The sequence below is a fragment of the Rhinopithecus roxellana genome, chromosome 4 (genome assembly GCF_007565055.1).
Source record: "Rhinopithecus roxellana isolate Shanxi Qingling chromosome 4, ASM756505v1, whole genome shotgun sequence".
Lineage (NCBI taxonomy): Eukaryota > Metazoa > Chordata > Mammalia > Primates > Cercopithecidae > Rhinopithecus > Rhinopithecus roxellana.
In genome coordinates, this window is record NC_044552.1 from 141,086,010 (window position 1) to 141,113,448 (window position 27,439).

At 42.5% G+C, this 27,439-nt stretch overlaps 1 protein-coding gene across 1 annotated transcript in view; it reads left to right on the plus strand.

Annotated features, from left to right (window-relative positions):
- The window catches only part of NT5E (5'-nucleotidase ecto), a 45,173-nt gene that overhangs the window by 14,372 nt on the left and 3,362 nt on the right, over positions 1 to 27,439 (plus strand). The window contains exons 2-8 of the mRNA XM_010383967.2: positions 3,346 to 3,568; positions 7,521 to 7,709; positions 21,280 to 21,477; positions 22,486 to 22,640; positions 24,602 to 24,707; positions 25,620 to 25,769; positions 27,095 to 27,295. Of these exons, the coding sequence (XP_010382269.1) occupies positions 3,346 to 3,568; positions 7,521 to 7,709; positions 21,280 to 21,477; positions 22,486 to 22,640; positions 24,602 to 24,707; positions 25,620 to 25,769; positions 27,095 to 27,295 (1,222 nt within the window). The remainder of the gene's footprint in view (positions 1 to 3,345; positions 3,569 to 7,520; positions 7,710 to 21,279; positions 21,478 to 22,485; positions 22,641 to 24,601; positions 24,708 to 25,619; positions 25,770 to 27,094; positions 27,296 to 27,439) is intronic.

Genomic DNA, 27,439 nt, shown 5'->3' on the forward strand with positions numbered 1-27,439 from the left:
CAGTGTGGTTAGAACTTGGTGTACTGAGGTGAGTAGTATGATCCTGAAGAGTTTAGGAATCACTGAGTTCTCCTAAGTGCAATAGAAGAAAAACTGGTAGAAGGAAGTCAAGGTGGCAAATGAAAATACGAGTTTCTAAAGAAAATAAGTATTTACAAAGGAATTTGTCTGCATTAATTTCTGTGGAAAAGTTAGCTATGTATAGAAGAAAGAAACTTGTTAGTAATTCTTTCGTTCATTAATTTATTCATTCAACAGTGAATCCCTGCCGTGGTAGTACTAACTACTTGCACTGTGATAGTGCGAGGGATACATTTGCTTTGCAAGTAGTTAGGAATTTTTTTTTTTGTTTTTTGTTTTAGCGTTTTGTATGTGCTAGGCTTTATGCAAATGTACAACCAAGCACAGAGGTTAAGAACTTTGGAATCAAACAGAAGTGGTTCTAGTCCCAGCTCCCACCTACAAATTGTGTGATCTGCAACAATTCATTTAACTTCTCTAGATCTCAGATTTTCTCATCAGTAAAATGAGCGCAATAAGAGTACCACCCTCACAGCATGAAATCAGATTTTCTGTACTCTGTACATACTCACTTTCCATGATGCTGGCATGTGGCAAGTGCTGACTCAATGCTGGCTCATTTCCTTAACTGCTTTTATTTCATTCATTCACTGCCTTTCCAGAGAAAACTGAGGTTCTGAGATGTGCCCTGGGTCACTGCTGAGGAGTGGGAGGAGCCTGGGAGGGAGCTACCCCTGCCTTGTTTCCTCATACTTTATGGGGTAGGTGTCAGGAATGAGGCTGGAGGGGAAGGCAAAACCAGATCCCTAAGAGCCCCATGGGCCCTGCTTAGGGTGTTTACTTCTATCATAAAGGCTGTGCCTCTGTAGAGACCTAAGGTGGAGATTGCCAAGGTCAGGTTTGCATTTGAGAAAGATTTTTCTGGCAGCAATATAAAGAATGGTTTAGCGAAAGAAACAAGAATAGCTGGAAACCCAACTAGGAGGCTGTGGTAATCCAGGAGCACACTAAGGCAGCAATGACAGGTGAATGGAAACTGCAGCATTTAGGTAAGGGAGAGGGATGCCAGAGGAAGTGACAGTGAAGGAGAGGGGAGAGGGCAGGACTCCACCGCCCCAGGGTTTCTGGCTTTATTGACTGGGTATATGGTAGCATCTTGGGCCAAGACAGTGAGTCACAGGGAAGGGGCTTTGCGCCTAGTAAGCTTGGGGCACATTTGAGACATTGGGAGGAAATGACACATGGCAGTTGACATACAGATCTAGATGTCAGGAGAAAAGTCAGGGCTGGAGATTTTCAGTTTACAGTTGAAGGTATGAGTAGGAATGAGGTCATTTACTCAGTCCATCCCACCACATTGAGCACCATGAATCAGGGACTCCTCTCCCCATGGGACAAGAGAGATGAAAAGCCAGTCAAAGTCACTACTTTCAAGGGGATTAGGCTCAAGTTAGGATGGAGAGGTGGAGAAGGCATCAAACAAATAAAGGAAAACTGTAACTTCAGCTATTGCCAAGTGCTGGGAATATAATGTTGCTGTTAAACTGCAAGGTGGCTAACAAGTTGGATAGTCTTTCTTGAAGAACTGTAGAAACATTCATTAAAAACAAAATAATTTTATAGTTAAGCCGGAGAGTTATCGTACTGTAACAAGGGAGACTTATTTCACCATAGGAAAAAATCATAACATTCTAAGAATAGAAGGAAAAAATAACAATTACCCAAGCCTGCAAGAACATGTAAGACCAGATCAGCTTTTAAGAGGAAAATTAATTACATAACAGGAAGAGGTAAAAATGGGTAGATCATCAGAGATGGGGGAAAAGGCAAATTTCAAAATTCTGAATTTAATAGGGGAGACAAGAATGTAGGACTGTAAAGACATTGTGCTGCTTTCTCTGCATAAACACATTCACGTGAGGATGTATATACAACCCTTGGAGTCACAGGTACTCAGTGAATGCCTGTGTGCCAAAGAGGGGGACAGCACTGAGCAGGAGAGGTGGCAGGGCCCGGTGGCCCAGGAGCACTCATATAGTCAGGAGACTGATGTAAAAGAAAGACCCTGCTAATATGCCATTACAGAATGTGGAATGAGCAAGGAAGGAAGAGGGTGAGGCTGTAAGAGAGCGCACGGGGCCCTCATTTAAATGGACGGGTCACCAGCCAGCCCTTCATGCCTGTTCCTAGATGACCCACAAAGTGAAATGAAACTGGATGTGGTATTTAGAAAGTCTGAGATCTGCTGGTTTAAGTACTAAGTCAGCAAACCAGCCGTGGCAGCCAAAGCAGGTAGGTAGGGGGCCAGAGGAGATGGGTGTATCCAGGAGGCCAATGGAGGAAGGAGAGGAAGGTTTTCTGGGAAGTCACCTGACATGTCATGCTTTGTCATTGGGGCCACTGCATGGATTCCCCCAGTCCCCCCGCCCCAGCCCCCGACTCACTATGGGGAGCTGCACAACGACAGACAATGGGTGGTTTTGCACCCAGCAGCCACTCTTCAACCAGTGAGGAATGGGAGAGAGCTAAGAAGGATTGCTTGTCACCATCCCTGCTCCTCCTGAAGTCCTGTGCTGGGAACAGGTTCAGAACCCGCTGAAGGTTGCATAATCATTTCACCATGGAGTTCTTCCCCAAATGTGAAACTGCTAGGACTGGAGCAAATGGTGCCCAGAACTGACCAGAGGAGGAAGCCAGAGCCACACTGGAACATATGGAGATGCTAGCTCCTGCCTGCTATTGAGGATCTTCATCTTCCCAGAAGAATTAGAGGACGGCAGGAGTGCTTGGGAAGAAGCAATTGTGGGAACCTAGGTGAATGATGACCAAGGAGATGAAATGAGGAAGGAGGCCTTTGGTTTCTGCCAAGCGTACCTTTCAGGTTGCCTTTTGCTAACGTCCTGCTGATGTTAATCATTCTCTCCAGCAGATCGCGGCTTGAATGATGGGGTCTAAAATGTGGGTTTATGAGACAAAAAAACATGGAAAAATTGGGCCAAGGCTGGTAAATGTGAACATTGGAACCTGCCCCAGATCTGAGATGGGGGGACAGTGGACCCCGGCCAGCTCTCCAGGTGTTGTGTATGCGCATTGGCAAACCACCTTTCCTAGGTGGTGTGACACCTGGGTAGCAGTTCTCAACCAATATGATGATCTGAATGTCCCTGGGCCTGACCCAAGTGAGGAGGATACAAAAATCATGGAATATGTCTCGTAAAGCTTAGTCAGTTTTGGGAGATACTGGGCTAATGTATGTTTTTAAAGTATTCTCTCATTGAAAATTGCAAAGTACCTAATTCTTTTTCTCTTTTCCGTTTTACCTAGGCATTGGGAAATCATGAATTTGATAATGGTGTAGAAGGACTGATTGAGCCACTCCTCAAAGAGGCCAAATTTCCAATTCTGAGTGCAAACATTAAAGCAAAGGGGCCACTAGCATCTCAAATATCAGGACTTTATTTGCCATATAAAGTTCTTCCTGTTGGTGATGAAGTTGTGGGAATCGTTGGATACACTTCCAAAGAAACCCCTTTTCTCTCAAATCCAGGTATTTTCTACTTTTATAGCACTCATTGCTTGAAAACAGATGCCCTAAATCACAGCTTGGCATTATATTTATGGACTGTAGATAAAAGTAGGAACAACTGGGTAAATAGTGCACTTAGAATAATACTGATAAAAGCAATCTGGTAAATTCTATGCTGTTGTTCCAAGGTACTTCTTAAAGAGATGTCCTCTTCTGCTCAGTGAACTTTGTTGACAAAAACAGTATCTTTGTCTAATTCAGTGCTTTCAAAATGGAAAGAGGAGACAATTTATAGCCAGTGCTAAACAGTACAGGTTCATTTACTAGAGAATGAGAGCCTCAAAACTCACTGCCCTTCTCCTGTGGAGCCATGAGCCCAGAGCTGGGGTTTTACCTCAATTTACCTTATCGCTCCTTTTCTAGGATGATTATTACATGTCTAGCTAACTCACCTTTCTCGCTTTTCATTATTTATCTCATTTTAATGACATTCTTGTATCTGACTTTCCCAGAAATATATATAGCGGTCTTATGATACATATGTACATATATATGTATGTATATACATTTTAGACATATATACACACATGTACATATAATATATATAATCTTAAGACATACACACACATACATATATGATACATACACATACATACACATAAGACACACACACACATATATAATCTTAAGACCCTTCAAGAAACTATTTTGAGGCACTTTTATAAGAACACTTTTTGAAACACTTTGGTGATGAGCACAAAAATGACATTTTCTTTAAATTATCCAAATTAAATGTCTTTCCATATTTGAAGAAAAAAAGGGAAACTAGGAGCTAGGGTTATCTAGAAACATGAGATTTCATTAAGAAATAACTGATAAAGGACATATAATTGACAATTCAAAAATATATATTTATTGTTGTTATTATAAAATAAGTCCAGGCCATTGGAAACAACAACAGAAAAGTTAGCTGTGTTTGCTGAGAGCAGCGAGCAGGTCCTGCAGCTGGCATAGAGGCAGAGATGGAGGCAGAGATGGAGGCAGAATGGAGCAGCTGGGGCTGGAGTGGTCAGTGAGAAGAGTGAGAGGACTTCCTAAAGAACCCCCCAACCCCACCCTGGGGTCACGTTCACTTGACCTCCTTGGTCCCCTTGAGAGCTGTGTAAAACATCCCTGGGGCACAGGACATTCCAGAAGTGAGGTCAGGGTCACATGCTAGGATGCAGGCTTCATGAGGGTAGCAACCTCTGCTGTCTCACTATTGCCCAATGGACTGTGCACAATGCCTGGCATATGGTAAGTCCTCAGGAAGCATTGCTGGGATGAATACATGAGAGCAGGAAGGTATAGGGGCCACAGTCACAGAACAGCAGGTAGTTCCATTTCCTGGAGCATGGGTTCTGACTAGGAAAAGCTAGAAAGTTGGGTCAGGGCTTGATTGTAGGGCTGAGAAGTTCAGGTGTGATTCAGAGGAAAGCATTGTCTCTTCTTTAAAAGGCACCCATAAGGAGGTAGGAGGTGGAGGTCTTGGTGGAAAGGCACAGCGCCTCCAGAAATCAAACTGCCCCAGCTGGGACTCTGACCAGCCCTTTACCAGGCTGTAACAGAGAGGGGAGCAAAGCGACAATGCTGTTTCCAGCAGCTGCTGGAAGAGAGGGCTGCATTTTACAGGGCCTAATGTGCAAGAAAGGGATGGCGTGGAATAGAATGTTTCCAGGAGCACTGCTTCTTCCAAGACCACAGGTCCAGCAGCCTGGTGTGGGTTCTTCCTATAGTTCTTTGGCCCTAATCAAGCCCAGTCCTCCCAGTCCTAGCGGACTGGGCACCCACAGGGGTATAACTTGTATTTCTAGCACATTTAATCTAATTTATTTTAGCTAGATCATGAAATACCTGTAATACAACTCTTCTCGTGACATCTTGAAATATAACCCATGTTTTGTATATATGGGATGCCTGGTCCTGTGAGGTTTCTGATACAATAGAAGAATACCTTCCTTTGTCTTTGGAGGCATTTCTCTGATTTTTTTTTTTTTCTTCTTGGCAGCCAAACCTTAAGCAAAAGATGGTAGCATACTCTTGACATTCAGTCATTCCCCTGGGTACTTGTCTATGTGCCAGGCACTGTTTTAGGCACCAGGGACACTGACCAAAAAAAAAAAAAGTTGCCCACTGGAGCTTACATGTTTAGCAGGGGAATCAATAAATGAGTAAATGGTTTGGTGTGTCAGAAGGTGGTAAGGCTGTGGAGAAGATTTCAGCAGGAGGGGAATGGCAAGTGCAGCATGGGGGAATGTGCACCTTGTTTCAAAGAGATGTTCAAGGAAAGGCTCACATAGAAGGCAACATAGCACTGAGGGGCAACGGGGAGCCCTGGGTTTCTTGGGGCGACCAATAGGAGGCTGATTGTCCTTGATGTTCTCATGATAGACAATGGTGGCAAAACTACAACTCTTGATTTGTCAAGATTGCCTATGAGTTGCTGGCAGCCTTGCCAGTCCAGCACATCTGTGAGCTGCTAATTATTAGGCTGTAATTCTGGGGCCTCCCTGGATATGATGTCAGCCACGAATTATCTTCCATGATAACTTGCACTTGCGGAGTTGGCTAATCTTAAGGACTTAGGAGTTCCCCTGCTGAAGCACACAGACACTCCTAAACATCACAGTGGAACAAGGGATGCATTTCTAATAATCTTGTTATTCTTTGAATTAGTACTTTTCAAAGTGGAGATTGCAGACTCCTGCATTTTGAAAGTTTTTAATGAGATGTCATTCTCCCACCCTCCCCTCCTTGTTTAGTGCTGGTTCTTAGAAATCAGCATAAGAGAGTCTGGATCTACTGGAGGACTCCCTTGTCACAGAGTACCAGACATGACTTCAGGGCAGTATGTCTGTATTTGCAGTCACCTTCATGCCAGTCATAGCCATAAAACCTCAAAGCTTGCTCAAGTGTGGCTACAGAGCCAGTGGGAGGAACCAGTTGTCTTGCTGCACACAGAGCACCTGGGTTGCGCAATGAGAGCCATGCTTGACAGTGGATACCAAAAGGCTATCGTTTATTACCCCATGAGCAGTAATAAGCACCCAGGGAAGAATGTACACAATCCCAGTGCCAGCAACATTTAGATGAGGCCCCCATTATTAACGCAGAGCTCAATAATGCTCCAATGCTGGCATTATTTATTTATTTATATATTTTTTGAGATAGAGTCTCGCTCTTGTTGCCCAGGCTGGAGCGAAGTGATACGGTCTCGGCTCATTGCAGCCTCCGCCTGGTAAGGTCAAGACATTCTCTTGCCTCAGCCTCCCAAGTAGCTGGCATGTGCCTCCACACCTGACTAATTTTTGTATTTTTAGTAGAGACAGGGTTTTACCATTTTGCCTGGGCTGGTCTCAAATTCCTGGCATCAAGTGATCTGCCTGCTTCAGCCTCCCAAAGTACTGAGATTACAAGTGTGAGCCACTGTGCCTGGCCTGCTGGCATTAAAGAGAACAAGACAAACTTATCAACTGCCATATTAAAATAGGCATTCAAGGACTACCTTCTTGACAGTTTTAAATTTGAACACTGATTATTCCAAGTTTCCAACCAACATCTTGGAGTTGCTAATACTATTTTGTATATCATGCTTACATGCTCAGGCGTTTTCTGCATTGGTATTGTGGAAGTTGAGATGTACAAACATATAAAACAATATCTGAAGCCTCCTCACAGTTTGCAACCAAGTTCGAGCAAAACAATATCCATAACCTTAAACTAATACAACATAAAGTAAATGTAACAAGGATATTGATTTGAATTTTTATTTACTTCTTAGGGGTTTTGTATTTAATGAATAAATATGTTTTGGTTTTACTAACTTTTGAACTTTGGTAAATTAAGGTGTTTAACCTTTGCATGTTAATATGTATAATAAGTAATATAATAAAATTTGTTAATAAATATCCATTTTATTTATTTTGTTCCTTAGGAACAAATTTAGTGTTTGAAGATGAAATCACTGCATTACAACCTGAAGTAGATAAGTTAAAAACTCTAAATGTGAACAAAATTATTGCACTGGGACATTCGGGTTTTGAAACGGATAAACTCATCGCTCAGAAAGTGAGGGGTGTGGACGTCGTGGTGGGAGGACACTCCAACACATTTCTTTACACAGGTAATTGTTTCAAAAGGATTGCACGAGCCAGAATGTCCAGATAAGTACTTTGTCTCTTTTGCCTTTGTAACTGTTATTATTCTTTTTACTGCTATTTAATATGTAATGTATATTATATGATCTATAATATATATGTAATATACATTAAATGGGAACATGTGTAAATCTTACTCACAAACATTACTAAGAAATTTATTGATTTCATGATAAGTCAATTCCATATATTTATGTATATAATAAATATATGACATAAAATATGTATAAAACATATATAAACCATACATATGTAAAACAAAAAGACTATTGAGCCCCAACCAAGTCATTTATGATAGATTCTTATCAAAAAGCAACATGTCATATAAAAAACTTTAAGCATAAACAAAATAATGTAAATAAGGGCCTTTATAACTCAAGGTGGATTTGATTTGTAAGTTGCACAGGTAGCAGAAGCTGGAACTCTGAGTGTGAGTCCTAACTCTGCTTGCAGACTAGGAATATAAGTATCCTGGAAGCCACATGACCCTGGGTCCTCAGGAGAGCATGCACTCTTCCTACCCACTACCTGACTACCCCCACCACTCTCTTTTTTTCTCTCTCAGATTGGTGTTAAGTACTTTTCAATAGAATAACTCTTTTGTGAGTTTTCCACTTTAAACTTATAATGTCCCAAAACTTTTGAATCTGGTTCCACCTTTCCCACTTCCCCCACCTTGCACTGCATAGATCTTTGAAGTATGCCCAAGGGAGGGAAGAAGAGGCTGATAAACAGCTCTTCTGTCTATCAGCATTCACAAGAAAGGCTTTGGTGTGGGAACAGCCCTCCCTTTGAAGAGGCTCCTGCTTCTACCATCCTTATGTGGGCTGTCAAAGGCCATGCTATTTTGATAAAAAGCAAAACTCAAAATACCCCAAACAATAAGTAGGAAATACCCAAAAACATTAAAAGGAATTATCACTAAGAAAGTAATTTTTATTTTGTTTCTAGTACTTTGGAGTATTTTCCAATAATGAATGCATGTTACTTTTGCAATCAGAAAGCAAGACACAAATTATAAAAAGGAAAGAAACACAGTATTGGGTGAAAAGTCCCCATTCCTGATCCACTTGAATGACTTTGGGCAGGTCACTTAGCCTCTCTGAATCTGCTAGCTTCGCTTCAAAATAGGGGATGATCATGCTCAAAGTTCCACGTTACTGTGAAAATTATATGAGATGTAAAAATATGTGAGAGCAGTTTATAAACTACAGATAGCTATATTCTGGTATGCAGTGTCGTGGAGGTTGCTTGCTCATAAAAATATGTCAGTCAAAATCATAACTCACAAACTAAAGTTAGCCTTCACTTAAGAAAATACCAGTATGAATGTGTGCTAACTAAATTCCTTCACAGATATTTTACTTATTGGTAAACACAGGCTAAGGAATAATTTCAAACTGAGTTAAACTGAGAGGTTGTGAAATCAATTTATGGGTTATGACCAGTAATAGGGCTTTTTTTTTTTTGACAGATAAGACTAAAATAGATTAGGCACTTACATTACTCATAAGAATGGTAAATTTTGTTCCATGGGAAAAGATGTCCATAAGATGTCGAGAACAGCCCCAGGCACATAGCAGACAATCCACAAATGTGATGAGGATGACGCCTAGCACTGGACATTGTTAGCATGAATAACATTGCAATCAAACAGCTTCAACAACTCCATAAGGGTTAAATGAACTAATAGAGTGAAGACTAGGAAATAATTGCAGCAGGTCATTGGGAAGCACCAGGTAGGGGTGAAGACTCAGTGAAGTCCTTCTGACTCTACCAGTAATGATGGGGTCCTTTCAATGCCTGATTACCCTCATCTGTGGAATGAAGGTGGTAACAAGAGTACCTATTATAAAGGGTCACTGTGACTTAATATGTGTAATGAATGTATAGGTAAATGGCCTTAGCACAGGGCCTAGTATGTTAGCTGTTCTTATTTTAGTTATGTGCTGGCTCACTGGATAAGACCTGTGAAAACCCAAACCTTAGCTTTTCTCTGAGGCAGTGTCAGCACCCTTGGACACACAGTGGGAGCTAGGTATGTCTTCTCCCCCTTCTTCCTTTAGAATAATGGTTTCAAAATGTTTAAACTCTGACCCATAGTAAGAAGAACATTGTAGACAGGGAGCCAAAACACACAAACGTATATGTGTGTGTGCATTCACATACAAATGCACAAAAGTACACACACATACAAGTGAAAGAAAACTTTCACAAAGCACCTGGAATGCACCCCGACTTTTCTGTTTTACTGTTTTATTCATTTAATGACAGTTATCACTCATTAAATTTATTTTCTTGTACTGTAGCTAATCCATGTTTCTAAAACCTCAGCTTTAAATGAGACATGACCAAAATAATGCATGAACACTCAAAGGAGTTTCACCCCTTCATTCAGATGTGAACATTCCTATGTTCCCCTTGACTTGTCTTTACTGCATCTTAATCAATGCTGTCTTACAGCAACAACTGATCATTCATGGCCTGTGGTGCATGTCCATCAATGAGTGTGCCCTGAGAGACCTGAAAAGATTGGGTGACCATGCCCAGATTCCCATTATTTCTGTAGCCTATCCTTTGTTCCCATAACAGTACAGTCATGCCTTAGTATCTGTGGGGGATTGATTCTAGGACTCCCTGTGGATACCAAAATCCATGGATGCTCAAGTCCCTTACATAAATGGTGTAGTATTTGCATATGACCTGTGCACATCTCCGCATATACTTTAAGTCATCTCTAGATTACTTATAATACTTGATACAATGTAAATGATATGAAAATAGTTGTTATACTGTATTGTTTAGGGAGTAATGACAAGAAAAAATATCTGTATATGTTCAGTACAGATAAAACCATCCTTTTTTAGAAAATATTTTTTGTTCATGGTTGGCTGAATCCAACGATGCAGAACCTACAGAGAGACAGCCAACTGTATGTGCCTTTGCTAAGTAGATAAATTTAGTTAATGATGAAGGACTGGATGAAAGAAAGATTTGAGGATAAAAATTAGAGTTTGCTTATCTGTAAATCTTGAAGTAAATAATTACAGTCTCTGAGAAAACTGAGATAACCAAGACTTAGTCATTTACTTCACATTTCATGATTGCTTACCAAGATTAAACTTGTTCTGATGAAAATCTCCACTTTCATACTCATCGTTTTGATGAGTGAACATAACAATTAAAGGTGGCTAGGCACAGCAGCTGACGCCTATAATCCCAGAATTTTGGGAGGCTGAGGCAGAAGAATTGCTTGAACCCGGGAGTTCGAGACCAGCCTGGGCAAGATAGGGAGACCTCATATCTACAAAAAAAATTTTAAAAAACTAGCCAAGTGTGGGGGCATATGCCTGTAATCCCACCTACTCAGGAGGTCGAGGTGGGAGAATTGCTTGAATCTGGGAGGTTGAGGATGCAATGAGCTATGATTGCTCCACTGAACTCCAGTCTGAATGACAGAGTGAAACCCTGTTTCAACAACAGCAACAACAAAAACATTAAAGGTAATTCCAGGACACAATAGGGACGAGGCCTGTTTGCCTGTTTAAATAAACTTTCCTGGCCTTAAGAAAACAACTCTGCTGAATAATTTTATGGAATTAGAATGACATTAAAATAATGAATCTGGTAAATATGATTAGTTAATAAAAATACAGTTAAAATAATACATCCCTTGGAATTTTAAATCTTACTGAGAATCATTTCTGCACACACCGTATCCAATATACAAACACACATGGAAGAAAACCTTTCCAAAGCTCATGGATTGCACCCTCATATTTTCTCTTCTGTTATTTGATTTTTTAAATGCTGGTTACCACCCATTACATTAATTTTATTGTATTGTAGCTTGCTCATATTTTTTTAAAACTCAGCTTCAAATAAGGCATGACTAAAACAGTGCATGAACGGATCCCTTCCAAATGTTGAAAGTTATTCCAGTTTCTTTCCTTTCCAACTACCATGCATATGCAGGTAACCCTAGCACTGGCTGACCAGTCTAACATCAGAGTGAAGGCTCCCTCTAGGAGGCTTACAAAATGATAAAGCTACAAAGATAAGAGCTAAAATGCAAACGCTTTCTCTAAAAATCTTAAATCCTAGAGTCACGAACTGGTCCATGTTGCTTCCTTTAGAGAAAAAAGTAGTAAAAAGTACCTGCAGCAGCTACACCAGGGCACTCCATTCTCTGTGCTGTCCTTGGAGGGACTCCAAAGATGCTGTTTCTCTCTTTGCCTCCCAATATTTTAACTGAGTTTTGGATTCTGCAAATCAATCTGGCTAGCTGTGGCCTTGGGTGAATATAAGCACCAGTTTCCATAGCCTCCAGGTAAAGAGATTCGAATTGTTAATTCTGTCATCCTTCCCATTCTAACATCCTGTTATATAGAAAGTCATCCATACATACAGCCTGAAAGCTTACTTTTCAGGATTTGGGGAAATATAAACAATTTGGTAGAATACCTCACACATTTGTTAGGCTACTGATATGAACTTTATTCCTCTAACTCCTTTGAGGCTCAGACCATCTATCCCCCTTATCCCTCTCATCTAATCACCTCCAAGCAATGTCCCACATCACTGAGAATTTAGTACCCAATTTCCTATCTTCTTCTCCACTCCAGCTCCTGCCTTCACCTGGCAGAGTGTCCATGTGGGTAGTTGATCCAATACCCAAAGTTCAGAGTCCCTTGATCTCCTTAACCCAGTGACTGACAGCTCCACTCCATTTCAGCAACTTCACTTCTGGAGCCACAGGCCGAGACTTGATTATCTCCACAATTTCTCCATGTCCAAAACTGAAATGGGATAGTTCCCTTGACCCCTTCATGGGACTCATGAAAGGGTTGTCTTGTTTACTCATCCTGTAGCTCTCAACTCCCCATGGGAGGGAGAGCACATAGGTGAGCGGGTGCAGAGGCTGGGACAAGTGCTTCTGGGTGCTGGCAGGAGTAGAACTCTGTGCAGCCCCGCGGCAGCATCTAAGTGAGTATCTGTGACCCCTGGAGCCCCAGGGGCATGTGTTACAGTGTGCCCTTTTAGCTTTGCTGTCCGTGGACAGTTGAAGTGTTTAACAGTTAAGTGTGACAGCCCTCTGTATCCTAAACTCTTGTTCAGCATCCAGGAAGAATCAGCTTGCAAGAACAAATTGAAGATGGTGAATGTGGAGAATTTTATTGATGATGAAAATGGCTCTCAGTGGGATGGGGAACTGGAAAGGGTATGGTGTGGGAAGGTGTCTCCTCCTGGCATTAGGCCATCCCCGGCTGAACTCTTCTCCGAGGTCCTACCGTCAAGCCATCCCTCTGAAGTCAAGCTGCTTTTCACCAATGTCAAGCTGCTTCTTCTCTTATCTCCTTCTCTGCCGTTCCACTGCCAGTGGAGCCTGGGGTTTTTATGAGGACAGGATAGGGGACAGGGCAGGCCAGGGTGATTTGGAAAAGGCAACATTCGGGCAGAAAAATGGGGATATAAAGTTCTCACTTTGGGCCATGGGTCCAGGCTTGAGGGTGGAGCCATTGCCAGGGACCCCACCCTTTTCTACCTCATATTTCCCTGCCTCCACTCTCAACTATCTTATCACAGGCCTCCTAGCCATAAAGCTTTCTCACTCCCTATTTTTTTAGAGCTCACCTTTAGCCTTATGAAACCTCAAGTCTTTTGAATTTGTCTTTCCCTCCCAGTCCAGCAGGCTTCGCTTCTTTCCTTGCTAGCCTGGAAGTGTCCATTATACCCTTGACTGTGTCGTGGCTGATGCTGGAAGGCAGGTGTCCAGTACTGTTAAATGGATGTTAACAAGTGCAACTTCTTTAAAAAGTAAGATTTCTTTATTTGATTGATCAGGTTTTTAAAAATTATCTAATTTCCATTGCTTCTGGATTTAGGCACATATATTGAATACAAAATTCAAAACTTTTCATGTATCTAAAGAAATAATTTTAATGACCACAGAATTTTGCTCTTAAAACAAATGGAGCCTACAGTGTAATTATAACTAAGACAGATGACAAGCACCTGCTGCGTTTTCTTTATGCTGCCGTCAGGCTGGTGCATAGTCTGATGGGATGGATGCATCCCTGCTATAATAAGAATAAGTAAAGAGGGTGGAAGACTGTTGTTGGTGTTTACAATCATTATTCATCTCTCCATTAATTTTCATCCTTGCAGTCTAGATAATCTTGCCTTTTAGAACAAGAAAACAATGTTATTACTTACAACATTCACAAGACAGGGAAACACTCATCGACAAAGAACCATTTCCTTTGGGCATTTGATAAGAACTGCTGACATCTGTGTTTATTAAGTGATGGGGGAGAATCAGCGAAGGGGCAGAGGTGTGGGTGGCAGCTTCAAAGATAATTTCGTGACTGAGTGTGGTTGGGCATGTTGGCAATCCCAGTGTTTGCAATTCCAGTGCTTTGGGAGGCTGAGGCAGGAGCGTCACTTGAACCCAGGATTTTGAGGCTGCAGTGAGCTATGATTATGCCACTGCAGTCCAGCCTGGGTGACAGAGAGAGACCTTGTCTCAAAAAAAAAAAAAAAAAAAAAAAAAAAAAAGGACTTTGCTTTCCTGGTCTTTTTGAATGTGGTAAGCACAAGGACTTACTTGTACTGGTGGTCACCCTCTTGGGTCCTTTCAGTAAACTTCTGGCCATGGCCCAGCCTTAGCACCTGCTTCCTTTACAGAGCAAAGCCAGAACCTTCTGGTTTGTAATTTTTGCAGCCACATAACACTGATCCATTTTAGCTGTCACAGGAAACTGCTTTCCAAGATGAAGTGAGACTATCCGAAATCAAAATCTAAAATGAATGACTACAGAACAAATGGCAGTCCAAGGTCATTTGGCAGGGTTGAATCATAAGGAAAGGTGATGGCCAGCTACTGTGAAGTCTTAAGCCTACTCATAGGTACGAATCTCTTACCAGGACTGAAGTTTGTGTTTCCTTAACTTTGCTGCTGGATGGTCTTCTGCAAAGGATCTCATTTCTCCAACTTTCACTGGGAAGTGGCATGGGGTTTTGGAAAGTGCTTTAAACTCTAAGAACTGGTTTCCTCTCAGGCTCAGCCACCACTAGCTGTCTGACTTTGGACAAGTTACTCAACCACTTTGAGCATCAGCTTTCTTTTTTTAAAATGGTGACAGTGATATGGCTACCTTAGAGAGTTGTGGGGATTAAGTGAGATAATATATGAATAGAATATATAAATACGTCTATATTAGACATATTTGATCTGTTAAATATATTATATACATATATATATAGAGAGAGAGAATATTAGAGAACTGACATATTTATCTTAGACCTACTACGTTCTAGGGCCCAGTTCTTCTCATGTATTATCCCTCTATATATATAGTATTGAGAGAGAAAGAGAGAGCTAGAGAAATAGAAACCAGTAGGATATATCCTATCTGAAGAAATCTAATAAAGGTATTTCACTGAACAAAATGGTTTCTCCTTAAAATGTATTCCGACACCAATTTCCCCCTCCTTGCTTCTCATACATATTAATTCACAGAAATTATATTAAAGGCAGTAGGACTATGAATAATTTTTTTCTTCTGCATTTGCCAAATATTCTGTAATGCTAGTTTTACTTTTATAACAAATTTTTAAAGTCCCTCTAAACCCTATAAAATTAGCCACTAGTCCTAAACTTTAACTGTAATACATATTTTTGTTAAATAAAAAAAAGATATCCTAAATTTGAGAATCTAAGCTAAATTCACAAATGACTAAATGTATCTTCTTACTTTTAAAAGATAAGAAACCAGGAATTCAGTGGTTTAACCCAAGCAGCGTAGGTATTCTTCACTCATTTCTCTTGTCCTCAGTTTATGTTTCCCCCAGGCCAAGAAACATTTATGTCTAGGAATTCATGATTGCTCATCTGTAAGACACTCTCCAAGTACTCTGTCATGATTTGGAACCAGTGCTTTGGCCATCCATTCCAGATGACCTCCAGGTTCTAAGCTTTATCTGAAGTACTCCACACTGCATTGCACACCAACATGATGGGAAGGAATGACTCAAGGGAACTGTTCATTTAGACAACTCACCAACTATACACAGCCTTTCACACAGCAGCTGACAACCACTGTAGGAAGAACTCTGGCCAAATGCTTATATATCAGGACTACATCAATGTATGGTCACAGTTACCTCCTTTTTAACCTCAAGAAACAAAGTTGTTACTTCTGAAAAGAACACCATTAGTAAATGGAACTACACGGGCGTGCCAAAATGAAAATTAATCTCTCTCTCCACCCCATTCTTTTGGCCACTGCATTTTAACAGGCCATGGTGATAGAACCAGAAGGTAGCTGTGTTTCAATAATTTTTGTTTTCTTATTTTTAAACATTGTTATATAGAAGCCTGTTTTACAATGTAAGAAGTGAATGGGAATCCTAGTATCTGGAATGATGCTGAGCCATGGAGATGGCCAGATTCCATGTGAAGAGAAGAGACTAGCAGAAAGCTAAGGATTTGCTCACTTTCCCCTACTCTGTATTCATGGAGCAGCCATTCCAAAAGATGACGCACCAGACCATGGTCCTGGCCCTGCTAGGCAGTGGAGATCCAAAACAATGGGCACTCACTGGAGCTCTGTGAAGATCTGTTGAATGAGTGACTAAATGTATGGTGAACTCTTCCCTACCTGCAGGGTTCCCTGCTTTGCCCAGCCTGTCAGGCTTGGGTATGAGCAGATAGCCTGGATTGGATTTCATGAGGGCTTTGTGCCCACTCTGGATACTACCAGAAGATGCATAATCTCTTTTAGACTTCCTGGGTCATCACTGAAAGGCCAGAGGAAAGAATTTGAGCAGTAAATCGAAGCATGTGCAGAGTGACATAGTCTGGGCATAGATAACAGTACCTGACCCCTCAAATTCCCTAAAGTTGACATGACAGCTTGTGCATCATGGTTTGGTACAGAGATGACTGAAGAGACAGTGGTTGCTCCTCTGGTTGCTGGACACCTCTTGAATGGGCTGTGATGACTAGAGAGCACGCTCTGTCCTGTTCACCTGAAGGTGCTGCTAGACTAGCAGAAGCAGAGACAGCAGTTGGGCCTGATTGGAGAGCTGGAGGGACTGGGTGCAGGGGACTTCTAGGCCAGCAGTCTCTGTGCTGTGCTCTGAGGGGCTCTGGTGGCAGGAACCTACTCCTGGGTTCCAGCTCTACCAGGGTGTAGCCTGAGGAACTCAGCTTTCCTGCTTTATTGGCTTGCCTTGCCACAAAAGGATTTCTTGTATGTTAAAGATACTAATAGCTTAAAAACAAAAAACAAAAAACTACTAATTTAAACCACTAATCAAATCTTTTGTTTTACAAATTTAGAAAATAAAATTAGGCCCCAGGGACTAGATGTCTCTCCCATAGTCCAGAAACCAGACTGAAACTGAGCTAGTAGCAAAACCCATTCTCCTGTATCCCAACTCCCAGTTCAGGTTCCTCTTCACTAGCTGCCACCCAGCTGCATAGTTGAGGACATTGAATTGAGGGAACCTGGGGTAGAGGGCTGGCACTCAGGCATTGCTGGCTTCTGCATGATTCCACCACAGGGAAAGCATCTTAATCATGTATGATCCATAGAAAAGTGATTGCTCAACTCCTTAAGTTGTCATTCAACAAACATCTATCTAGCACCTACCACATGCTAGACAAATCCTAGAGAGATAGCTGCCTCTGCCCTCATAGAACTAAATGTCTTCTGATCTGATTTTTTAAAAATACATAATTATGCAAATAAATCATATTATATATAATTACAAAGCATGGTATAAAAGGAAAAGTACAAGATGCTGTGAGAGCGTGTAAAAGGAGGACTTGGCCAAGTCTAGAGGATCATCAGTGAGTATTTCCCTGATGGACTAACATTAGGGCCAAGATCAGAAAGATGTCCAGGAGTTAACTTGGTCAGTAATCATTGTTAATCTTTATTAAGAATTTCCCTTCAGTCGAGTCAGGCTTCACTTGCTGCATTAACTTCCCTAATCCCCACAATAACTCTGTAAGGTAGGTGCTTTTACTTTTTTTCCACTTCACAGATGAATAAACAAGAAGTAAAAAGATGTAGCTAATTCACATGTAGCCCTCTGGCTTCAGAAGCTCTTTACTCCATAAGGTTCCTGGGTACGTGGGTGTGGTCTAGGAATGGGAAGAGGCTAAGAATGCTGAAGGGCAGGCTGAATGTTCTAGATGAAGCTGGTGCGATAAGGGCCATATGATGTAGGTCTTATAGGTTAGGATATTCATGTTACAACTGTTAATGTTTTTGAAATATCTAAAACCAGGAAGTGCACGATCATATTTATGTTTGGAGTGTGCACTTGCAAGTAATTTAAAAGAGTCAAGTCCCTTAGAAGCAATCACGTGAAATAACCTAATAACCAATCCTTTTTATCCAGTCCCCTTATGTGGTCCCAGTTCAGGAATTCTTAAACCAGTTCTTGTGTTAAAATCATAGCATGGACTGCCTTACAACATTCTATACTTCAGTCCCTTGAAAACCACATCAGGCCAGGTGGGTGGCTCCAACACTTTTGGAGGCCAAGGCGAGAGGATTGCTTGAGCCCAGGAATTGGAGACCACTGAACTCTAGCCTGGGCAACAGAATGAGACCCTGTTGAAAGAAAGAAAAGGAAGAGAGAAAAAAGAGGAAGGAAGGAGGGAGAAAAGGAAAAGAGGAGGGAGGGAAGGTGGAAGAAAGAAAAAAAAGAGAGAGAGAAAGAGAAAGAAAAGGCTGCTCCCTGGCACTTCTGTTTATTACCATGTGACACCAGGAGGGCAATTGTCCAGACCCACACTTAGGTTCACCACATTCCTTGGCTCCCAGGACAGAGTCCTTTGAGGTTCCTTCAAGCACCCGTACCATGTTGGGAAATGAAGCCTTTATAAACTCCAGATGTCAGTCCACAACTCCACAGCCCCTTTGGATTTGGTTCCTGGATGAATTCTAGGCTAGATGACTGGAACAGAGTTCTGGTGAACATCTTCCTTCCTGCCAAGATGACAAGTCAGGTTTCTAAAGACAGATGTGTAGCTCTTTGTGGAAAAAATATTCTGGTCACGAACATCTTCAGCTGAACAGCACGGAATGGCGTAGAAAATGTGAAACCCTGGACTGGTTTCTGTGTCAGTGATTTCCTGGGATTGTGGAGTTGAAGGGGAGCAGAAAGAGCTCAGCTGTGGAGGAGACAGAGATTTGCCAAACCAGACCAGCTGCATGGTTAGCATCTTCCTTGTTCCTTGTTCCTGATTAAGCCCATTTAATATGCCAGTGACAAAAGGATCCAAATTAATGAATGTTTTCTGGAGCTGAGATTGCTGGCTCCTATTTGCAGAGTGCATGCTGAGGCATCTAACCGGATTATTGGATTCCTAACTTTTACATTCTTTCTAAGCTCAGATATTTCTACGGAAGGCAGATAGATAACGGCCAAAAAAAGATCAGGCTTTCCTAGCTCTTGGGTTTCCAGGAAACTGACAGACTCCTGATACCTGCCAACTAGTGCCTTCTCTCCCTGGGCGGGTTGTTCTCCGCCACCTTGTGGACATTTGGGGAACTGCACAGTCCCAAGCATCTATGATCAGAGGACGAACTGACAGAGGCTGTCATAACCACCTGGTCCCCTGAAGTAAAGACCAGGCACCAGGCTTGCCCAAAGGAGGACCAGCACAGAGCAGAATGAGGCTGAGTAGGATGTTAACCTTCCATGCTGGTCTTCCATGCATCACGTTATCTGCCACTGTCACAGACAACATCTGCATCCACTACAGATGGAGATGGAACAAAGGCTTTCACTGGATCTCAAGTTGGGTGCTTCTGTAAAAATAAAGTTCCAAGACCTTATTCTTTTTTTTCCCAGTGAGAGCAAGAAAACTGGATGTTAATATTGGCAACGACTATTTCCTGCTTGTGAAGCGTTAGTATTTGCAGTGCTTCTTCCCTGTGGTTAGTGAGATGAAAGCGGGGGCGCTCTTGGCACAGGAGCATGGCAGGTTTGGATTCTTCGTAACATGTTATCCAGCTTGTCTTATGTGAAAAGAGAAGCCCAGAAAGAGCTTGGAACACAAAGATGCAAATCCTGGGTTTGCATTTGATTTGGTAAGTGGCCTTTCACAACCAGCTTGCAGACTTTAGGAAAAAAAAAAAAAAAAAAATACACGGTAGGCTTGTGGGTAGTGGAGAAAACGTAAGCTCCAATACCTCGCAGCCTGGGTTTTCAGTCTGCCTCCTCCGAACCCTCATCACGTACCAGCTGTGTGACCTTGGGTACTCTGTCTATGACAATCAATTTTCTTGTCTGCAGTGTACAGATAATAGAGGACCTGTCCCATGGGAAGCTTGGAGGACTAAATGAGATTAAGCCCAGGGCCTGACTCATGGCTGATTCTCATAACAGGTCCTTGTGTGTAATCAACATTTGCTGAAGTTCTCTGGACCCTCTGTGAATATCTAATAGGAATGACTAGCCATGGGTATGAAGAGGGAGATGATAGAAACAGTAATGTGGTCAACTGAATCCATCCCATAGTCTCTAATTTGAAACAGCTGAACTGTGCCATTGTCTGCCCTGGAGGTAAGATGTAAGCCACCGAGTTCCTGAAGCATGTCTACAGTTAAGGAACTTAAATGTGCCAAGTGATTAAAGGTTGGGCTGCCTGCTCCCTGTATGGTGACACTCTCCACCCTCCTGCATACTCTCCACTACTCCAGGCAGTGGTGGGCCTTCTAGTCTCTGGGTGATGAGCAGCTCCCACATCTCCCCTTTGAGACAGAGGCCTGCAGAACCTGACCAGTGTGATGGCTGGCTGTGGTCAGAAGTGTGCATGCTGGTTGGCCCTCAGGGAGAATGTGGCTCTTCTAAAAGACATCTGAAGGGATGCAAAATTTAGCAGCAAATCCCAAAAACAGCTCTTTGTCATCTCTGTATCTTCTACTAAAGATTTTAAGCTCTGAAGTATATGTCTGGGGTTTCTAGAGATTGCTATTTCCTTATAAGAGAAAAAAATGCACTCTTATTGTATATTTATTGAGTACCTACAATATGCCAGGCACCCAGCTAGGGAGTTTAGATATTTAATCCTCTCAACGGCCCTGTAAAATAGGGATTGTTTAAAATGGATTTCATTTAAAATGAATTTATCCCACTTTATAGGCAAGGAAACTGAAGTACAGTATGGTAAAGTGGCTTGGCTAATCCACCTGGCTAGTGAGAATGGAGCCATAGTAAGCCTGGAGGATACTCTTAACAGTGTTTCATCTTTGTGTGCCCCACAGCACAGGCACAATGCCCGAGTCTTAGGAAGAGCTTGCTGAGTTGAGAATGGTAGGATTCATATACCGAAAGGGCATTCGGAAATGGGCAAATGCCCAGACAGGGCTCTGAAAGACTAGCTATGTAGAGCAACAGATGGCGAATCATCAGTTTAAAACTCTGTCATCCAGCCAGTGGCCTGCTGGCCTACAGCCAGCCATGTATGTACAAGGGCTGACTTGATCAGCTGTGGCTCTTTTATTTCAGGCAATCCACCTTCCAAAGAGGTGCCTGCTGGGAAGTACCCATTCATAGTCACTTCTGATGATGGGCGGAAGGTTCCTGTAGTCCAGGCCTATGCTTTTGGCAAATACCTAGGCTATCTGAAGATCGAGTTTGATGAAAGAGGAAACGTCATCTCTTCCCATGGAAATCCCATTCTTCTAAATAGCAGCATTCCTGAAGGTAAGTGAAGTTCAGGGGAATGTTCCACCAATCTAAAATTTAGATAGCGGATATTTTCGTCCTTCTCATTTTTTCCTTTAATGTTTCAGGAAAAGATTATGATACTGTTGAAGAATTTAGCTTCTTCCTTGAGTTTGCCCTCTTCATGGATAGATTTAAAACACACCCAAATGCCAAAAAGCCCCACTTGCTTTTTCAAGTCTTCTCAGCATCAGATTACATGCATCACTGCTTCCTCTGCCTTTTAAAATCTTGATCCTGACATGCAAAAGCCACTCTCAGCTTGTGTTTACAGGAGAGATGATAACTTAAGTAAAGGGGTTCAAATTGGGCAGAGCAGAGCTCAAGTCCTGGCCCCCCAACTAGAGGCAGTGTGCCTTGGGCAAGCTGCCCAATCTCATGGGCGTCAGTTTCTTTATCAAATGAGGGAGTACCTTATTTTTATGTCTGTGTCTCAGAGTAAAAGTACATTTTTCTATCATTGATTTTCATATGTATCCAGAACACACTCCTGTGCTTGTTTCTCACCTTCCCTTTTCTGTTGACTATGATCACATCAGGAAGGTGAGGTGCATAGCACCCAGGGGAGCCTGTAGTCACAACACAAGCCTCTCAGTAGCTAGATGGGAAAGGGGCCCAGGACGACGCTGACAGCGATAGCCCAGCTGCACCTCAGCAGGCCCTTTATAACTGCCCCGGGCCTTTCAGAGCTCCTACCACCACCACTAACGCTGTCCCAGGTGGGCCAACAGGTAGCTCATACAGATGTGGTGAGTTGGTAGATGTTCAGCATATTCTTAAATTAAGATGCATTCCAGGTCTTATTACCAGGAAACAAAATAGAAGTTTCTAAGGAGATTTCATGGTCAAAACCAAAATGCACACAAATATGGTAAAGAAATATGTTCTCACAGCAAGTAACATAGATGATGTTTCATTCCTTTTCCAGAATTTAGCACAGTGTGAGATTTGCTTTAATTGTAGGCTACCTTCTTTTCTTCCTTCTAGATCCAAGCATAAAAGCAGACATTAACAAATGGAGAATAAAATTGGACAATTATTCTACCCAGGAATTGGGGAAAACAATTGTCTATCTGGATGGCTCCTCTCAATCGTGCCGCTTTAGAGAATGCAACATGGGCAACCTGATTTGTGATGCTATGGTAAGTCATCTGCAGGAGTGGACATATGCTAGGGACGAAGAGGGAAGAGGAAGGAAGGATGTGAGAAGGGATAGACTGATAGCTACAGAATGAGGGATTTCAAAACATTTTTGGCCAGGGTGGTGGCATATGCCTACAGTCCCAGCTACTCAGGAGGCTTAGGTGGGAGGATGGCTTGAGCCCAGGAGGCTGCAGTGAGCTATAATTGCACCACTGCACTCCAGCCTGGACAACAGAGCGAGACTCTGTCTCTAAAATTAAATAAATATGAAAAATAAATAAAACATTAGTGCCTAAACAAAGGTCTGATGTAGCCTCATACTCAGTACCTTCTTAAGGTGTTGGAAGGAGATTAGGTAACCACCAACATACTGCTTTACAAGAACTAAAATCTTTATTTTAAGGTGTTCTTAGACGTCTGAATTTTGGATGTTGCTTTCCTTTTGTAAGATGATGCAAATGCACAAACTCTGCTACCCTTGAGATATCAACATAATACATAAAAGCATATCTGCTTGGATCCAACTTGGCCAGACTGTTTTTCTCTCATCTGTTCACTTGACTCCAGAGAACCCTGGCCTTGTGTGACAGGAACCTCTTTCACAGGCACAGAAAGACAACACACAGTTTTAATGGTAATAACAAGTCCTGTGGCTAAGCAAGATCACCTATGAAGAACAAGCCCCTGTCTACTTGTCTGCAGGCAGAATGGCCATGGTAGCTCTCTGGGGGCCTTATTGAGCCAAGGTCTCCTATGTCAGACTACCACTTCCACGGGCTTACAGCCTGGACTCAGGGAAGTCATTTTTGTCAGTGCTTGGCATGCATTGCCCAGTGCCCAGGATACAACTGCACTCAATAAATGTTTGCCATGTAAATGACAACAATCATGCTCATGCCAAGACCAGACTGCTGGTGTCTCCTCAGCATCATGCAGTCAATGCCAGAGAAGTAGTTAAGGAGAAGCTGGTATATAAATGTTAAGAGAAGTCTGAAGGGAAACAACCCAGGCTGTTGGCAGTGCTTATCCCTCTGTTAAAGAGGCTAGAACAAAGGAGAGCTTTTGCTATTTATTTATTTACTTATTTATTGAGACGGAGTCTTGCTGTGTCGCCCAGGCTGGAGTGCAGTGATATGATCTCAGCTCACTGCAACCTCCTTCTCTCAGGTTCAAGCAATTCTCCTGCTTCAGCCTCCCAAGTAGCTGGGATTAGAGGTGTCCACTACCATGCCCAGCTAATTTTTGTATTTTTAGTAGAGATGGGGTTTCACCATGTTGGCTAGCTGGTCTCGAACTCCTGACCTTAGGTGATCCACCTGCCTCAGCCTCCCAAAGTGCTGGGATTACAGGTGTGAGCCACCACGCCTGGCTTTTTTTTTTTTTCTCCTAAATGAGAATGTATTCATTTTATTTCTAATAACTAAACATACATTTTATAAAAGAAAAGAATGGATGTGATTCTCCCCAGTTTTAAAAGGCTGTCCCTGTCTTTCCAAAATTGCCAACTTGGGAATCAGCTGGAGACATACATATAGAGGCCAGGTTCTCTTTGGCATGAGATCTGGTGTTGAGCAGGCTCTAGGCCAAGCCCTCAGAATCAGGCAGAGGGCATGGCCTGCCCTGGAGAAGCCTGTGCAGGAGTGGCTCTGAAGGCCACCTTCCATGGGAGGCCCAGTCCCGACACCAGGACTACAACCAAGAGACCATTTTGCTAAGGCCACCTGGCCTGACAGTATGGGAGTTTCAGGAGGGGGAACTAAGAGTTTGACATGGACTGGTAACAGTGTATTTTTATTTCTGAGAGTGTAAAACTAATTCTAATTATAGTTGAGAAATTCCTGGGAACACAGTAGCAGGGGAAAAGTAGCTTCATTTCCTCAGGAGAGCTAACCAGATTCCTGGAGCTGATCCTAAGGAAGAAAAACCAGAGTAACTATGTAAATCTGTGCTATTGTTTCAGATTAACAACAATCTCAGACACGCTGATGAAATGTTCTGGAACCATGTATCCATGTGCATTTTAAATGGAGGTGGTATCCGGTCGCCCATTGATGAGCGCAACAATGGTATGCTCCCAGGCCCAGCTCCTCAGTGTGTCATGTTCTCTCTCTGATCTTTTCCTGCTGTGGTTCTTGCCCTGAACACACCCATGTGCAGCCTCAGTTCATCTCTGCTGCCAGCCATGTACCAGAATGTCATTCCTTTAAGTTAGGATTAGCCATTATTAAAGCCTAAGACCTAACCTGAAGGACACATACAAGCTTACATGTATTCACACACAGAAGCTGCAGCTGTTAGTGGAACTCAAGCTTGGTATGAATTTCTGATTTACAAAGCTATACTAGTTGTTTCTGATTTATGCAAAATATCAACAGTCTCCACCTTGGCATCTGAAAAGAGACAAAAATCACCAGTCTTCTGTCCTAAAAAGACATACCACTGGATTAAAATGTTACCGTAGTATATTTACAGCTATCCAAGATTATATCATATGGCAAAACAAATCAACTACACAAATACTCAAGACACTCTTGTAGCCCTCCCTGATTTACTGTGAAAACCAATCAGTTATCAGTATAAGGCCCCAAACGCATCCCATTGTCAGACAACAGGGACAGGTTGCAGGGACACATTGTTTGTCTGGAGGAACTGAACAATGCAAAACAAACTACTGGAGATCCAGCCCCAAGCTAGCAGATCTAAGACTGAGCATGGTGACCTTCTGAGGCACAGTCATTTGTGAGCTCCTGCCATCTTGCCCAGTGGTGGAGTGCAGGGTCAGAGGCCTCCTAAACTCATTCCCTCCCTAAGTGTCAGGAACCACTTAGACATAGCTGATATGCTCTATAAGCTCTTATAGCTCTCTAAGCCTCCCCATGTCCCCTTCATTTCTTCCCCCAGTGCTGAGGGAAACTGGTCATGGTGTTAGCATTTTCTCAAGCTATTTTCCTTCTTGCCTCATCTGTGACTACCCTCAGGCACAATTACCTGGGAGAACCTGGCTGCTGTATTGCCCTTTGGAGGTACATTTGACCTGGTCCAGTTAAAAGGTTCCACCCTGAAGAAGGCCTTTGAGCACAGCGTGCACCGCTATGGCCAGTCCACTGGAGAGTTCCTGCAGGTGGGCGGTAAGTCACCCATCCTGTAGGGCTGGCCCATCCAAAGTGACATGGGATTTCCTGCTGGTTGGCTCAGCTTCCCCCTCACCAAAAGTCGTGTGGTCAGGTTGGTTTGGATTTTTCCAACACCAATACCTCATCCCTTAATGGCTGTGGACTCTCAGAGCCACTGAGATTAGATTGGGGTCAAAGCCCCAAAGCCCCAAAGCCCTGGCAATAAGCAGTATTTGCCAAGTCTGATTTGGACATCAGATGGGCCCTCTAAGCAGGTCAGCTGCTTTGAGGTCTAGTTTCTAATAAAATCTTAGTTATTTAAGCATTCAATATTCTTTAAAAAAAAAAAAAAATCCTCTCCTTTGTTCTACTCATCGTTGCCTGGAACTATGCCAAGATTTAAAGGAATGCTGTCCAATCTGTATTAACCAGGATGATTCCTGGAAGGAGCAGCCTACTGCACAGACACACCTTAACACCTGGTTCTAGTCCCACTGTGACCTGGGGCAAGTTCTCAACCCCTCTGGGCACAGGGAGAAAACCTTTCCTGTTTATCTCATGGGCTGTAGCGAAAGTTGAATGGAAATAAATGCTTCCTAAATTGCCAAGGGTTTCTGAAACACTTTTGTTAATAATTCCACAGTCCAGTGAATTAATCCTTTAAAAGTAATCTTAGTTTACCTGGAAACCATAATCTGGCTTCATTTTTTTAACCTTAGGTTGTGGTCCCACTTAATAGATAGAATTGCTTTGCTGAGTTCTCCCTCTGCAGAACACATTGCTGTTGAGATTGAAGGGCTACAGAAGGCAGTGGGGCCCTATCCTACTGCTTATGGGGCAACCCAAACATCCTCCATTTTCCCAGAAGGGAGTTGAGGGAAAAGCAGTCTTCTGATGCTCTAGCAAAGCACTGCATAGCTCTATGCCTTGTGAAAGTCACCCAATCCCAAATGATTACCATTTAATGGTCTTCAAAATTGTAAAATGCTCTGTGCCTCTGATCTGTTTCTCGCTTTCTAAGGCCATTGAATCAATTTACTAGGCCAATTCAGCATTTTAAGGGAAAAACAGAAAAAGATGTGGTTTCTCCATGTAGAGTCACCCTTTGCCCATTCTGGTCCAAAGCTGGTTTTCCTTCCAGTGGTTCTCCTATGTCCTGGAAGGACTCAGTGATAAAGGGTGGCTGCAATGTCACAATTCTCTTGATAAAATTTCACTCAAGTTTAAACCAAAGGAAAAACCACAGCCCCATGCCCCCAATTCTAGAGTTTGACCACAATTCCTTAGGAAACAGAAATCTCCCTTTGGATCTGGTGAAAACAGACTAATTTCTTTTCTAGGAATCCATGTGGTATATGATCTTTCCCGAAAACCTGGAGACAGAGTAGTCAAATTAGATGTTCTTTGCACCAAGTGTCGAGTGCCCAGTTATGACCCTCTCAAAATGGACGAGATATATAAGGTGATCCTCCCAAACTTCCTGGCCAATGGTGGAGATGGATTCCAGATGATAAAAGATGAATTATTAAGACATGACTCTGGTAAGCATGAGTGTCTCTTCCTTTCTCTAAAGAACAACAAAATTGGGCCACGAAGGGGAGCTACTAGTGGTGCCAGGAGGGCAAAGTGACTCCCTGTTTTGCTGAATCCCTCCTGCTTTGCTTGTTGGAAAGCAGCAGCACAGC